This window comes from Cryptotermes secundus, unplaced genomic scaffold (assembly GCF_002891405.2).
Source record: "Cryptotermes secundus unplaced genomic scaffold, Csec_1.0 scaffold462, whole genome shotgun sequence".
Taxonomy (NCBI): Eukaryota; Metazoa; Arthropoda; class Insecta; order Blattodea; family Kalotermitidae; genus Cryptotermes; species Cryptotermes secundus.
The window spans coordinates 876,294-893,997 of NW_019724744.1; the positions used below are offsets into that span (position 1 = coordinate 876,294).

The window sequence follows — 17,704 nt, forward strand, 5'->3', positions numbered from 1 at the left end:
CAAACAGAATCAAATAAACCAAAATAGGCATGCATCCATACATTTTTATTACTGAATAAGAAAACACTGGAATAGTTCTAAGAAGAAACTGTATATCTTTGTAGTTTTAGTTACACTCTTCATTAAATTTCATTATGGTTATCATTTTATTCTTAATTATGCAATATATTTCACTGATCAGGGCACTACCTAAGCGACCATCTGTCACTGTGTTTCTTCCTTATTATTAACAAAGTGACCACTTCTTCTTAAGGTTTTTATGGTCTTCCTGTCCTTTCATGCAAGTGTCAGGACAGTGCCTCAATTAAGCCATAACTGCTTCTTTCCACATTTTAATTCATAGTTCATTACTGATAATTTTGCACTATGAGCAACTGAAGTGTCATAAAATAAACTACACTAACAGATTTGGGGTTACAATTTGCTCTCTAAAAATGTTTTGGGGCATGACGACAAAATAGGTTAACAAGAGAAGCTGTCTGCTTCTAGGTAACAGCTAAATAAACATTTGTCCATGGCAGCAGATGCACATAATCAAAGGAACTGTTGGAAACAGTGTTTTCTATGTGGTCCATGCTGAGGCTATACAGCAAGCACTAACGAGACAAGTTAGCTGTACCCCGTGTGGAGGCGGGGTTGAATACCTCCACTGTAGCCGTGAGAAGTAGGAGATGACTAAAAGGGAAGTCTTGAATCTGTGACAGTACAATATTGTCACCAGTCCCACAGGACTTGGACCCAAAAATGACTGTGCTGGCAATGGTCAGCAGCGTTTATAAATGCCAGACCCGCCATCTCATCAGAGTGTGTGTCCTACACCAACAAATCTGCAATTGTCTGCCAGTAAGAAAAATCTGGTTGTAAGCCCCAGATGAGTTCTTTATGCAAAGATAGACTGGCTGACTGACCATTGGTTGTGATATAAGACTCAATTTACAAGTCATGAGAGTCCAATAAATCCAATTAGCAATCCAAACCCCATGTCTAGCCACTGACACGTGACTTCATCCCTCCCTGCTTTCCCTGGATACTTACCAAATACAAGTATAAACTGTTACCATGTTGGCAACAAACTCCATGGAGAAAAAGGGAGAAAATACACAACAGTACATACATGAAAAATATACATATTTATTAAAACAAAAGTGACCAAGAGAAGCAAAGTAATACTTATCATAACAAATACTTGCTTTAATTAAAATATTTCTTATAAACTTCAGGTAATCATAAGGCAAATATTATAAAACGATAAAATTCAATTAGGTTTGAAGTTTTCACAGCGGCGAATATGACAATAATGGTCTTTTTGGATGTGACACCATGTAATTCGATACACAGGTACCAACGTGTAACTTGTAGAGGAATCTGCTGCTTCCATCTTCAGAAATCTTCAGTGAAGATGAGACAGCACATCCTAGAAGACTGTGATCTTAATAAAATGCAATGTTTACCCTTCAGTGCATACACAATTAATGATATTACATATTATTACAAAGTTGAACCTCCATTTACATTTCTTGGCAATGTGACAATGATCAGAGTGTAACATTTTAAGGGGTAATAACATCATGAAATACACAGCACAGAGAAATATACTGAGCCCTTCTAAACTGGGTCACATGTTTCAGCAATTGTATTCTTGTCAGTTGGTGGGACACTGTGTGAATGGATGACTGATCAGTTGAAAGTGGCTATGGCCTAATTGAGGTATACTGTGGAATCTGTCTTGAGGAACTGATGAATGCCATGAACCTCCGGATAGCAGGAATCCCAGCTAAGATTTGAACAGAGTTCTTCCTTAATACAAGCCTACAGCACTTCCTCCATACCTCAAAATTAGGAGGCTATAAATACAAAACAAAGTACACTATATTACATATTTTCCGGAGTGCATTTTTCAATTTTACAAATGTTCTATGTGGGGTCCTGCCATAACATGGACAATCTTCCAACTGTGACATCTTAATAATGGCAGAAGCTGCAACACTTGCTCCCAGTTCAAGCTGCTCATGTTAGATGGCAGCCAGTCCCATGGGGTGACCAAGGGGGCAAGCAATGGGCCCTGCTTAACCAAACCATGCACTCTGGTAGGTCAGTAATGAATATGCATTCAACAGACAACTATGAGTAGTCTGTTCCCCTTATCCTGAGACATTCAGTTTGTTCACTTTGTCACTGATGTAGAATGTGGCCTCTTCACTAGCTCACAGCCAGCTGAGTCTTTAAAAGTGTAAACTAATTTCGAAGTACCCTGCACTGTAATCACAAGAACAACATAGATTTCTAACAGCTAGTTTTGAATGCAAAAATGTGTCTTTTTAAAACACTTTATTTGCACTCCCGTAAATCAGTTGTTTTGGAGTCCAATGAATAAAAACCAATTAGTTAAGTGTGTAATAGGAAACCTAAGATGATAATAATAAAGAATGCCTTTGCCAAAGTTCTGCATATTATGTGGAAGAAAAGCACAGATTAAGCAGTAAGGTATAATATAAAGTCACCCCTGTGCTTAATTAATTAAGCACTACACCATGAAGATGGATGATGCAATGGAGGTACAGCTCCACCATTCTTGACCTCAGCACTGGATGGAGATGAGTGGCGAACTTCATGCCCCAGCAACTTTACCCTCAGGGAAATAGCCACCAGTACCCATTGGATAGGAGACTGGGTGGGCCCCAGAGGCCCTTGCCCCTGCCAGGAATCGATCCCAGCCGTGCAGTCTGTAGCTGGTCACTATACCAACTGCACTACCTCAGTTCCACGCATTACTCATATGTGCTTCAGAAAATAAATTTATGTGAGACTTTAGGTTCTAGTAGCAGTGAATATTAAAACTATGATTTCTGACATGCGACGATGTGTAGTTTGTTAGACAGATACCAGCACTTTGGAGGAACTTTCTACTTTTATCTTCTTCTGGGGCATGATAGCTGGTACCTACCTACCACACTATATGGTGTCACATCACGTAAGACCATAATCCCAAGACTTGGTGGCTGGTTTCCAATGGCTTGCATTTGGGATCATTTAACCCATTTTGTTTCTTGCTTCCCAATAGAGAGAACTCAAGTTCTTGTTTTGTTGCATCTCCTTTTTCTTTTGGGTAGCTTTGCCAGGTTTGTTGCTCATTTTGCATTACCCAGGGGACTTATTACTGCACAAACCTCAGTCTTCATAAGGAGTATATGGTTTACAGAGGCAACACCAGATGGCATAATGATATACTGCTTTGCTCTGCTATTCAATATTGCAGTGGAAAATTCACTGATAAGATTACATGGAACTGCATTCCAGAAGATAGTACCCTTCTTCAAATTGTAATTTATTTAAAACGCTTGAGTTACAGGATATGCCACATCATTTGCCAGACATAATGTGCTGATATGACGTTACATGTTAACTGTCAACACAAAGGTAATTTTATCAAACTGTGTTACAGCTCTTCCCAAGGCCAGTTCAGTGGCACAGATCTTCCATTCCTCCAGAGTATTTTTAGCCTACTTTTCTTATTCTGAAAAGGTAAAAGTAGACTTATGAGATCACTTTGCTGTCTGAGTATTCATCCCTATTAACTGTGATGGCTAAATCATTCTTTATGAAAATTGGTATGCAAATCATGGCACCTGAGCCCATTTCAATGGCATAATTCATAAATCCCTCACATCAGTAATATCAACATTACAGACTCTCAAATTTCTGAGGCAATACCTTAATGTTGCTTGAATACCTGTTCCAGTCTTCATGAAATATGGTATGCATATCGTGCCACATGAAGCCATCTCAAAGGCATATTTCATAAAACCCTTCAATCAGTAATACCAATATTACAGCCTCTCAAACTGTCGTGGTAATAATCTTAACGATACTTAAATGCCCGAACCGATTGTCTTGGAACTTGGTACATATATCATGCCACCTGAGCCAATTTCAATGGCATACATCATATATCCCTCTCATCACTAACACCAACACTACTGCCTCTCAAATTGTTCAGGTAATACCAAGAATATTATTGAAATGCCTGGACTGACAGTCACAAGACTTGGTATGTATATCATGTGAAGATGACACCACACGCTGCTAGAGGGAACAACGCAAAAGCAAAAGCAAAATCACAGACTGCAGATGTAACACAACAATGGGCTTGCGAATAGAAAAACAAGCTTCCGCATTACACATCTGAAGTAAAGGATACAGATCAAAACAAGTATATGTAGCCCCTTGTGAGGTATAATAAGAATTTTACAACATTTAAAAGAAATTATAATAGAAAATTTTAGTACAAAATTTTAATTTCATTTTGATCAAAATTAAGTGAACAACAGCGTGTGCTATTTTAGCACATACCAACTGACTACCAGTATGAAGTTTTAATCCATGAAGCGTGCAGTTGCAAATGCAACAAATGGACAATATCAGTGTAGTGTAGCAGTTTCAGCACAGTAAGACACCTGAAAATGGCCACTTAGGGCCGAAACATGTGTTCAATGTGAGTGTAAGAAAGAAGGAACAATTTGTTGCATTGTTCATGGACTGTGTAGTACAATAAACACTATTAGATGTCTTATCTCCTTATAACCTCTGAATAAGCGATCAGCTTATCCAGTCAACTGCAGCACCAGTGTCTGGGAGTAAACTGCTGTCTGCTACCACTATTTTCAGGGTTATTTTCTACCAAATTACTGGGCGTCACATCCCAGAACACTCCAAACTTCAATTTTCCAGGTGGTTCAAGGAATAATACACATCAAAGCTCCTTTACTTCTGCTGCTGATGATGTTTACTGTTCTGCTATCAATGCAGGTTTGTACAAATGTTTGAACCCTTCCAATTACTGACATGTTTACATATGTGGGCCTCTAACTGTTTTACATTTAAAAGATGGAGAATATAAGTGGTCGCCCCACCTGCCAATTACTCAAACTATTTTCTTGCTTTCACATTACAACTAGTAACATTCTTAAGGATAAATGCAGATAGTTCCTTAATTTGCAGGACTTCCATATACACAAAAAGCGAGGTATACTTCTCCCTTCTTTTCTGCAACCCCTCAGGACACTTCTTACAATGTCTCTATTTATTTCTCGACCAAAGTGCCCTCACCAGTCTTAACGTTGTGATGACAGACATACTGCTAGCATGGCTAATTTCACATGTACAGTAGCACTTTTCAGATCCATCTTACAGCTTCATCACTGATCACAGCCAACCACCATCCATGTAGAACAGTCATTACAGAAAGTTTCATGTTTCCTAGTATCCTTGTCTGTCAGACTTACAGCAAGATAGTTGAGCGCTCAACACATAACCTCCCAGCATAGTAGTGGTCTGCAGTATTTTACTGTAAAGAAATGAATACCAAATGATCTACATAAGGCCAAAGAATTACAGATGGCAGAGACTGGAAATTAGGCTTTCGAGACAAAAGAAAAATGTCATATACTGACAGCCACATCCTTAAACGGCATTCAGAACTTAGTAGCAAATATTCTCATTATCTATAAAGTTTCTTTCCTCTGTACCACAGAAAAATGTATGATCCACAATTATTGTATTTGTATAAACAATTTGTGGAAAGCAAATGGAAAAACTACCACATTATCACTTTTCCTGNCAATAAAATAATAAAATTCTGAGTTAGTATATATGAAAATTTATACCAAAGATTTATTTTCTTCCGGAGTCAATCAACACTTACAGCCATGACAAATGTCTATGTTGGTAGTAATAATGAGTATTTAAATAAACACACAATATCTGCATCCTTATATTCATTCCATAATGTGAAAATCTGGACACATCTGAATGCCATCTATGAGAGACATGAACAATTACAATGGAACTCCTGTTTAATGATCGTTGATTTAAGCATTGTCCTCTTTAACATCAGTTTGAGTTATCCCAAGTCTACAAATTTCACATATTTCAGATTTTTAACAATTTAGTGCCCACAACCACTGTTATCCCCCCCCCAGAAAAAAAAAACCTTAAATGGGGGCATCACTGTATTTGGAAGTCAATGCATTTTGCCACCTTTGTCAATGGTACTGCTGGAATTTAGTGAGAAAGAAAGGAATACCATGTCTGGTAGTGAATGAGCTGATGGCCACTATGATATGCCTCGACTCTTCACAGTTTACACAGGGCCACAGATCTCAAAACACACTAAACAATCCGTGCTCAGTCGTTCAGCAAAACTTCTCATACATTCATGTCAAAAAACTAAAATACTGACAAAGTAGGGTGAAGGCAGTCACCAAACAACTCTACAGGATCTATCACCCATGGGTTCAGCACCATCAATAGCCAGGAGTCAGAGAACTCTGTTCTAGAGCTCTGCTTACTTTTACAGCTGGCGATTCCGGTGCACAGGTCGCCGAAGAACTAGAGCACTCTCCGCAGATATAATGGGAAGCTCATTCTCACAGTGATAGTTAATGAGGTGACTCACACTCTCAAACATGCGATCCTTTGTCCTCACCTGTGGGCAGAGATGAGATAGACAACTTCACTCATCATGGCATTGATGCACTCCCATTAACACGACTAATTCATTTAACATCATCTAATCACAGTGTGATGACTCATCTTGTGGCACATCATAACAGCTGCATGCAGTACACAGATATTACGTTTAACAAAAACCAAGGTATACTTGATACACACAACATCTGTCATCTCAAGTGAGGTTTCTGAAGAACTGGAAGAAACATGCAAAAAGGTTGCAGACCTTTGTAAGATCTACATTTTATACTATGTACCAGATTTTGATAAAACTGACAAAAGTCTGTTCAGTAGTTTCAGATTTCAAATATGAGGATAGAAATACACAACTTCCGCACGATGAATTAATTTCATATAATTCAGAAATGAAGGGGTTGAATAAAGTGCTTACCACTCCCTCTGGGTCTACTAAGAGAAGATGTTTCTTGAGCCCCCCTTGCATCCCTGTTAATACATACTGCCCAGGGGAACCCTGTGATTCCCGTACCAAGAAGTCTCCATCCTGAAACACAAAAGACTGATTAACAGATATCAACAAAAACACTAATAACTCAATAACTGCTCAGGGCAGAGTCAAGTCTTGAGAAAATGATAGTCGCTCATAGGGTCATGAAGTTCTCTACCTATCACAGAACCTAAAAGTTCACGTTTCTGAATATCTGCATTCTCCCCACATGCTATACATTTGCACATCTCTATATAATTAATTCAAGCATGACACTGCTGTTTTCATGTAGTTTCCATGGAAACCAAATGCGAAACTAATTTCACTTAGCTATTACCAGATAAGAAGATGACAAATAAATGGGAGTGCTTCAGTTAGGGTCAACCTCCAATGAAAAAAGGATGCCTCCAAACTATAATTATAACGCTTATTCTATCAGGCTGGACCAGCTTTGGGGCCTTCCTATTCATTGGGTAGCATAGGAGATTTCCCCCGGGGTTAAGTGGCCGGGATGTGGAGCTGACCACTCACCTCCATCTAGTGCTGAGGTCAAGAATGGTGGAGCTATACCTCTACTCTCCCATACGTCTTCATGACAGGGACAACTTCACCTTTTATTCTACCAAGCTCTCTTTCCAAAACTTTTAAAGTTCAAAGTGTGCACATTCAATGAAACTGTGATTTTGCAGTGACCCCTGAAATCTGTTAACATATGAAAGTGGATCAATGAAAGAGTTACATATGCAAACCATACCTAAAGATGGGAAACAGAAAATTTTCCTCTTGAATTCTCAACAGGCATTCCACTAGCTTGTCTAAAACTAGACCCATATATTACATGAATGACATTCTCCTTTCAGTATATTAAAGTGAATGGCATCAAAGACCGATAATTGCCCTCTGTAAAAAGGGCATTCACATGACAAAATCTGACACCAAAAAGCCCACAGCTCACCCGTGTAAGCAAGGTCTCAGCCTCATGCCGACTCACAGGGCCATGGAACCAAACTTCCCGTTGAAGCTGCACCCTCTGGGAAGCAGGTGCCAGAATCTCAGATGATACAGCAACGCTAAATGGCTCTGAAATCCAAACAAACAACTGTTAGCTCTTGGAGTTAAACTATTAACCAACACCCTAATGATGCATGATGGTACTCACGCATGTCAAAAACATCCCGACTGCTGCTCATCACCATATCATTAACATAGTCATGCTCCCGTCTCGGCACAGGCATCGGAGGAGGAGCAACTTCACAGTTCAGATCGATCAAATTGCTCGTAAAACCATCTGAGAAATGAAACTTGGTGTGAGCAGATGAGCATGGAATGACCACAGACATGTTTTCCCTGTATATTGAGTAATGTCAACAGCAATTCCATAAACAAAACAAGCAGTTCTCAACAGAACTCATAAAGTCTACTTCCAAACCGCACAGTTTCTAGTTTACAAGTTTTGTATTGATAATTATTTAAGTAGTGTAAACTTACAATTTAACAATATATATTTAAAGATTACTGTCTTCTGGGAAATGATTTCTTGCAGGTATTTTAAAGTTGGATATTTAACTACCCTGCCAATGTCAAACTCACACAACATTAGAACACATGGCAGCTGATGAACTGGAAGAGATCTGGAAGGAAGTGGTTATGTCTTAGTTAATGTTTTATCCTGAAATCTGCCTGGAGGAATTTAGAAAAATCACAGAAACTTCTTTCATGTGTCCTGCCTGAGATGCAGATCAAGCACCTCTAGAATGGAAGTCTGGGGTGTTATTCATCAAGGAATGCATCCTGTTGTGTAAATAAATATATATAACTATCAACATAACAAATAAGTAATCAACTCATAACCACATTTGTTCAATTGAGTTTCTTAACTATGTTAGAATTATGCAACTTGGAGAAATCATCACATGTACAAAAATTAAAGCTATAAAATACTGAACTGTTAACTATAATTACTATGGGTACATATTACAAATTAAGTTATAAAATTATTTATAAAATAATTGAATTTAATTTATATCATTATTTGCACAGTTCAACTCAGTGTTATATTTTGGTTGTATTAAAATACGGTGTTAGACCAACCTGATTTGTGCGAGTCCATGTAGCCTGGTAGAAAGTTACCACCATTTTAGAAGAATCTGTGGCCTCCATCTTCTCCCCTGAAGATGAAGGTAACACGTTCCTCCAAAACACTGGTACCTATCCATCACACTACAGATAATATCCCAGAAGATGGTAATCTTCAAAGACAGTTGATACATTTATGTCTGTAAGCCATGTTGTGAATTCTGATGGGGACACAAGAACTCAGCCATTACTACTCCACTGATCTCCAGTAAACCCACAAATGGTGACACATCCAAGCTTGATTCCTCATCCCTCCCAATCCCTCCAAAACTGTGTTGAATAAAATATTTAAGGAAATCACAGTTGATGCTGAGGGAGAGGAAACAAGAGAAAGAAGACTGAAAAGAGCAAGAGGAGAAGCTGAAGAGAGAGAAAGAAGGGATGAGAGATGAAGATGGTTTAAGGAGAGGGGGAAAGAGATGGAGTGCATGAAGGAGAAGAAGAGAGAGAAGGAGGAAAGGTAAAGTTGTCCTTGTGCTTAACTAATTAAGCACTACGCCATGAAGGAGTATGGGGAAGTGGGTGTATAGATCCACATTTTCTTGACCTCGGCACTAGTTGGAGGTGAGTTGCCAGCTTCACGCCCGGCAAAACAGCCGCTTGTACCCACTGGATAGGAGGCTGGGTGGACCCTAGAGCCAGTCTTGACAACATGGAGAAGATAAAATTTTTGTAACTACCAGGACTCAAACTCCGAACCCTCAGTCATCCAGCCTGTAGCCAGTCGCTATACCGACTACACTATCCCGGCTCCTGAGGAGCAGGAAATGAAAGGGAAAAAGAAGGAGAATAAGGACAGAAATAAGGACAATGAAATATGTTCTTTATGTCATTTCAATATCTGCACTGTTCAGAAATCCTGTACTCTACTAATACACTCTGGAATCTGAAAGAGTGCTTACCTTTACAAGCACCACCAGCAACTCTATCGCTCTGTGTTCGCTGTACCACAGGGTGCTGATGATCCCGCGTGACAGTCTCGCTGGTGGCTGGACATGACGCAGTGCTCGTAACAGCTGTGGCCACAGCCCCAGTACTCGCAAAGGCAAGACTCAGAGCAGGGTGCAGGTTTGGCAGAGGAGGAACTGGAGGTGGACCAGCTTCTGGAGGAATCTTACCTGGCAAGTCGTTGTAGTAGTCCTGGTCAGCACCATTCAAGGCACACCTGAAGCATGCCACCCAATCAACATTTTTCATTTAATACTATGTCTGTGCATTCACTTCAGGGCAAAAATGAGATAGTGTTTTCTGATTCTCTGTATTGTGTTACAATATCTCCACATACTTCCACATGTTTATCTTGATTGAAAGAACGAGAAATCAAAATGTATTTTGTTTTAAGCCACATTTAAACCATAGCTGATTACATAAACTCAAATCCAGATTCCCAGAATCTGGTGTTGATGGACACAGTAGTATCCAGTACTCAGCTAACAATATACAAGTAATCTAAAGATTTTGGGGTTTGTGTACTGAATGTAATACAATACAGACTAATTAGCATGCTAGCATGATTTTATAGGTTTCAGTTCCTGCTCAATAAATCAAAATTTCATCAACTAGACATTAATAATAACAGTCATAATATTAATGAGTGGCCCTTTTAAGGAATTCTAGTGGACACCAAATGACTAGCATGGTACTGACTGATTGGAAGGCATGGTGAGGAACTCCTTGAATCGAAGTTCGAATGCTTGTCCAATGCTTGTGATCACATCTTGTGCCAAGCCTCCTCCACACTCCAACACATAGCAGGCTCGCCAGTCATGCAGATCTTTTGCAACATATGCAACGAAGTCCAGTGTGTCCTGCAGACAAAAGTAACATCAGGGTCAATGTCCAGTCACCCAGCTGCAGTGACACTTTCGGGAGAGGGGCCATCATTTTGATGGTGACCAGGATCTCAATATTACATTCTGATCAAGCAGGCTGGTGTAGCATTAATGCTCTAGACTTGTATTTCGAGGTGCTTCATTTGAATCTTGACTGGGACTCTGGTTTCCCTCACTGAGGCTCTTCATTTCTTTACCTCAGTCTCTCAAGGCAAATTTTAGGATAGTACCTCGATTAAACTATGGCTGCTTCCTTCCAGATTCTTCTGAATTTTTCAATCATCCTACCACTCACCGACAAGCTGTCTAGATATTAACGCTGTCACAAAGGAACAGAAAACAAAACATTTTGGAGTGTCATCTTTTCTTTCCTTGCTTCCTCATATATGTAGTATATATAAGAAAGTACTGTAATGGTGAAAAAACTGATTTTGAAATTCTGATGAACTTACGAGTTTCAAGCCCCTCCAAGAATATGGAAAAGTGGGTTCTAGAAAGCCACCTTGTGTGTCCGAATGTGCGCCTCACTAGCTCTTGAACAATCCGATGGATTTTATTTGTATCTAACATGCAAGAATATACCTTTCACAGCCTGATGCCTCATGAGTTTGCCAGCTGCAAAAACAGAACCCCTTCAAATAGGCCCCCAAACAAAAAATGGCAATTTTCTCATGAACAGCTCCAATGATTCTGATTAGGTTCCCGTCATTTACGGAGATAATCCCTTAAATGAAACTACATAAGTTTCTTCAGAAAAATAATGATACATGCACTAAGGGTCCAGATACCAGTACTCACCGTGTCACCGCCAGATGCAAATGAAATGCGAGGCATATCATGCCGTGCTATAACACGCCCTGACTCTAGCGCTGTTAGTACGAGGCCGCAGCTTGAGATTGTCAGATTCACGTTTGCCCCAGCATGCTCCATGATTGGATGCTCTGCAATAGCACGCTGAACACGCTTCTCAGCCTTCCTTTTTTTATCAGCAGTTTTAAGTCCAGCAGCCTCACATACTCTGTTGATGCACTCCCTATGAAATAACACACAAGTCTGTGAAACTAATGCGATGGGTCTCATAGCACAGTGCAACATGCAAGATCATGTGGTGTAAGTCCTCTGATTTCTCTATCAAAGCACATCCTACATTAAAAACAGGAAATGTGCTTGAAAATGGGATAATTATGAATTCTGTAACACAAACCCTACCTTTCCACTGGTTCTTGTGTTTTCTTCGTGTGTCATTTTACAGTGTTGTCAGTATATAGGCTGCACAGCATCAAACAGTAGGATGATGGATGAACTGGAAAGGATTTGAAAGGAAGCAGCAAATGGTCTACTTGAGTTACTAATCTGGCATTTGCCTGGAGATGCCTAGAAAAACCATGAGAAACCTTCGTCAGGTTAGCCAATGTCCTGGCTGAGATTAAAACTGAGTACCTATGAAACAGAAGTCTACAGCATTACCACTAAACCAGCCTACTCAGCTCGCTCCCACGCTTCTTCAAGTGGAACTGCACTCTTACACAGCTTCTATCAGCCCACACACTTTTTTATCCACCACAAATAACAGTAGTTGATTCTCTCCGCACCTCTAGGTGCGCTGTTTGCATCTGAACTTGAGGACCTCTTCCCAGATATCACAGATATGAGTAATGCACTGCAGTCTGAAATTAGACATGCACAGCAACAATGCTGCCAACCATCCCAAACAGGCATATCACAAATACAAGGCACAAGTGTTACCGCTTAAGACAGCTTGTTCAGTTTCATGGTCAGGTTTCATAATTTTTGCAAGGGTGAAATTCCATAACCCAAATGTCAATAATGCATGAGTGCTCTGCAGTAGATTACTAGAAAATATTACGGTAACTGTGGCTCCAGCCCATGGTTTTTAAAGGTCTGGAATTCTAAGGATGCTACTCAGTACTCACTTGGCAACCTGGGATCGTGTGTCAAAGTCCAGGCTCTTCATAGAAGTGTTAACTTCCAAGCATCCGATGTACTGGAATAACAAAACAATAAAAGTCTTGAGACAGATTTACAATGTGAAACAGTATCACCATTAACTTCCCTAAAACCCAAATAAGCTGATTATTCAAATACAACAATACCTCGCACAGTCCAGGTAATCGGTTCCACCAATATCTCGGACTGTTTGAAACTGGACTAATCAAGGAACTAAATACATACAAAAATGATAATTTGTTCCAAAAAAGAAAAATCTCCATTTTTCAATAAATAAAACGAAATTAATAAATTCAAATGTCTTTATTAGAAATTATTTTAAGAAATTCATGTTCTTTGCAATTCATTTTTTATTCTCTAAAAATTTCAATATTGATGTCTGCACAATTTTCTTCTTTGGCCTTTTCTCTTCATACATTTCTTTGTAGCAACGAATTGCACTGTTTATTGTTCAGCAATTGTAAGGCTACATTCAATATTGGGATCAACTTCCATAATATGCTCTGACAAGGTTTCAACCATTCCAATAATTTTTTATAGTTGTTCAGCTGTTAATTCTCATGCAGGCATTTCAACACAGTCGTCGTTCTCTAAGTTGTCCTCCTGTTCTTCATTTATGTTAATAAGTGTTTCATTATCTAGTTCATTAGTGTTCGCTTTGATGCACTCAATTACGTTGACGGAGTCTAACTCACTGAAACCAATATGCTGTCCAGTTTCCACTATGTTATTAGTGGCTTCAGCAAAATGAGTTTCAAAACCAATGAAATCATTTGCACAATGTGGTATGAATGTTTCCATACCGCCCTCATATTGCTTGCCGTTAATTCATGCCATGCTTTTCTTGTATTTTTGATAACGTTTCTGATGATGTAGCTCTCCCCACCTCCTCCAGTGACAACTGTCAGAGCTCAAGAATGAACGACCCAAGCATAGGTACATATAGTAAAACTTGGTTATAGCAACATCGCTTTCTGCGACACCTTGTCTATTGCGTCAAATATTCAATGGTACGAACTAATTCCTCATAAAGCAACTGTTTTTATACCTTGCTTAGTACGACATGCACAAATGCATCAACCTCGTATGTAACGTCATTTTCATTCCCGAATTTCTCTGATATGGACATTGAACGTAATTTAGAAAGTGTGTATTGGGCAAGTAACAGGAAACAGATGAAGATAACTGATTACTGTACTCGTATCTAGGTACAGTAAGGCACAACAATTGATGTAATCTACTGTAATTTGGTGAGTAGGCCTACCTTTAATATACAGTATTAGTGCGGTGTGTATTGTCAGTGAAAAGCGCTGTAATATGTCTTTGATATTACACATTTGGGCAATTCCACGTTAATGTTACGTTAATCTGTACTTAACTACGTATTTCACTAAAAAAATGCAACATTTTAACTCGGTTTTTGGTAGATTTTTACGTGACTAACATAAGGCTACTGTGGAAGTGCACATTTCGGTTACAACGACATTCGTTTATAACGACACTATTTTTAGGTCCCTTTGATGACGTTATAACCAAGTTCTACTGTACATATACAATGGCGAACTTCAGAAAAAAATTGAAATATGTATCGTATCGCATAACTTTAAAACCACATCAAAATAAACAGCACAAAAAGAGACCTGAATGTATAAAGGGAAAAACCGATCATTTGTGTATTAAAAATAATTTTGTGTACTATTTTTTTAGAATTTATTTTTATTTTGCTCAATTAAAATTTGGTTTGTTTTGAAATTTTAAAGCCGGACTATAGTGAATCTGGACTGATTGAAGCCAGACTATGCAGGGTATTGCTGTAAATATTTTTGTTTAATCCGGACTCTAATTTAAAGAGACTGGATAAAACTGCAAGTGTTACTTACGTACTCATGGAGCTGAGCCATTCTTAAGGAGCCACCAATTGTGCAGCTACTCAAGATGTTCCCAGCATTTTATGGAACCCGAAGGTTCATTACCACGTTCACAAGAGCCCTCCACTGGTCCCTATCCTAAGCCAGACCAATCCAATCCATACCAAGTGTTACTAACATTTAAAAAAGTTCAGGTGGACACTGACTGCACAGAAAGGCAAACAATACAAGGCATAAAGATTGTTACTGCAACTTAAGCCCAAGGATGTGACAATTTGCTGTCTGCTGAGGGCTATTACACACTTCAGAGGGTGTGACAGATACACAGCAGGGGGAAAACCAAAGAAACTCAAAGAACAAACTGCTAAAATGACACTTTTCTATCATATGCCTCATTACATTACATTACATTGCATTCCATGGATCCAAAGTTAGTTAAAATGACTGTAGGATGTGGAATATGTCATATTAAGTAAAGTGGGATTGAACCTGAGACTGCAGTGAGAAGCCAGAACCACATGAGCAATGGTATGGCCTCCTAACTGCCTGTTCCTGTGTTCTGTAGGATATCTTGACAGATACATTTAAAAATACACATAAAACTTCATAATAACTGACATAATGATATTTACTTTACGTTCATTACAACATCCCTCTTTCATCCATGAATCAAGAACAATGTATGAGCTCTTATATTATGATGCTAGGATTAGGATTTGATCCCATTTGTCACCAAAAATCTCAGAATTAAAGGAAATAACAATAATAAAAATCTATCGGTATAATGACAGCCAATGATCTGAAGAAGGGAGCAGAACCAACTCCTAAAATGGTATAAATATTACCTCACAATATTGACAGCGTCCAACTTAACAAAGAGTATTTATGGGTTTTATAAATTTCTCACATTGACCAGCAATTATTTCCCTAAACATCATTAATTGGTTGATACTTGTCATGGGGATGATGTGCACTTCCTGTGAGGTACAAACTGAATTTATAAATATTACTTAGATGAACTTCAAGCTACAGAGGGTTAATGTAAACAGATTCTACAGAATCAGATGAGTGGATACACAACATTTGTACAAATTGCTGAATCCCTTTTTAAGGTCCACCTTGGCATTTTCCTGGAGACACTGAAGAAAACCATGCAAGCTTGAATTTATCTCAGACTTAAATCAGGTAGAACTCACCTAAGACAAGTTTAGACTCAGTACTTCACCAGTCTATTCAGCTTCTTTTATTTAATTATGTGTAGTTCGTTTAATAAGGCTGTCAGTAACTCAGCTATGACCTTAGCATCTGTCTCGTGGGACAGGACAAAACTATGAAAACCTTCAGTCTGGAGGGTCAGTATCCACCCAGGCCAAGATTCAAACTAGATGCCTCCAAAACATAAGTCCAAAGCATTACTGATTCAGTCAACTTGCTCAATCTCCCTTTCTTACAACATACCTATATTCACACACTCGACTAAACCCTCTTCAATTCAAAGAATTTAAAATTGAGATTTAGAGAGAGCTCTACATTCATTTTCCATGTATCCTTTCAAAACAATTACTTATCCCCAGACTTCTGCTGGTACCACACAGCATTTAGCACACAACACTGGAAAGTAAGTCAAGTCCTTTCCTCTGTTCCAAAATTCTGGGTGATGGGTTTCACAAGAAGCATGGTGAAATCAAGAATGAATGTATCTTGTTACCACTCAACTTTCATTAATTATAACTTACTCTTACTGCATACGTAATTCCTTCTTTAGTTATGAGTTGATCAGGATGCAGCCATCCACGAGCTGGTTTACTTATGATGCTCCTACCCGTTCCGGGGGCATCTCCTATGGGGCGTGGCATATTTGGAAAATCTCTTTTAATGTTTTTTCCGATGGATATTTCCAAGAGCCATTGTTTAGTTTCGTCTTGTGAGCTACATAAAAAAGATACCGACTTCTGAAATGGGATTAACCATACACAATATCTGCCTTATAATAGTAAGAAAAAATTATCAGGCATATAACCAAACATTACGATCTGACGCAAATATTCACTATGCAAATTCATTATTTTACATAAATTTTATAGTATCATACCTAGATCACAAAATACACGTACGAAAACTGTTTACTGTATCGTAAAATGCGCTAAATATTAGAAACTAGTTCATTATGTGTCATCAACTGTTACGAAAACACACGGAACCAGCCTTTCCGCTCCCATATGCTGAACTTCTGTCGAGCAGCTTTGATGTCTGGTACAGTACTAGCAAGAACGTTAACTATAGCTAATTGGCCATTTCTGTTTCAACCCTTTGCGGGTAGACATTTCATTCATTCATAGCATGTTGCCGCAAGAGGGAAGATGAAACATAAAAGGAACACTTATAGATTTGTATGTAATGATCAATGTGTTAATTTCATCCATTCGGTTTGTACGTGAAACATCACTGAATACTACCTTACCCGCTGTTTATCACCTTACCATTGGTTGCGACTACATTTCCGTACTCGACGCTAGCGCTTCCGTGACCTAAGTGACGTCCCGCAATGACCGATTACAAACGTGCATTTTGTTTTTCCGCTGGAAATAACGAGGTGACGAGGTGGTGCAGAAATGTTAGCTTGTGAAGAAGTCGCTTTCTTGGACAAGCAAAATTGTAAAAGTTGGCGCATCTCTACACAGTCACTCATTAACTGAAATTTGTAAAAGAAAAAACCTCCGTGGCCTGTAGTCCGCAAGCGAACTATACCGACCGAGCGACCTCCGCTTGTTGGCGAAGTTTGTGCCAACTTTTGCGGATAGAGGGTGTCACGCAGTCAGCGCAACGAATCCCCACGGCTGTTAATCTCGGTTTTCTAGACCGGTTCCGTTTTTCTTTGAAATAGCTCAATTATCCTCACGAGGCTGAGTGGACCCTGTTCCAGACCCATTACTTCTCAGGAAAAATCT

General features: G+C 39.0%; 1 protein-coding gene across 2 annotated transcripts; it reads right to left on the reverse strand.

The window, feature by feature from the left end:
- Positions 1-3,235: 3,235 nt before the first annotated feature.
- Positions 3,236-17,293, reverse strand: LOC111862806 (SHC-transforming protein 1). Of its 2 annotated transcripts, none has more exons than XM_023848501.2 (11): positions 17,237-17,293; positions 16,493-16,685; positions 12,855-12,925; positions 11,719-11,953; positions 10,736-10,896; positions 9,991-10,253; positions 8,112-8,240; positions 7,908-8,032; positions 6,899-7,009; positions 6,348-6,484; positions 3,236-5,344 (listed from the first exon to the last, which is right to left on the reverse strand). In XM_023848501.2, the coding sequence occupies exons 2-10, from the start codon at positions 16,610-16,612 to the stop codon at positions 6,350-6,352; spliced, it is 1,350 nt and encodes a 449-aa protein (XP_023704269.1). In that variant the 5' UTR covers positions 16,613-16,685; positions 17,237-17,293; the 3' UTR covers positions 3,236-5,344; positions 6,348-6,349. The 2 variants fall into 2 exon arrangements, with proteins under 2 accessions (XP_023704269.1, XP_023704268.1); XM_023848500.2 differs by lacking the exon at positions 17,237-17,293 and adding an exon at positions 16,849-17,214.
- Between the last annotated feature and the right edge of the window lie 411 nt (positions 17,294-17,704).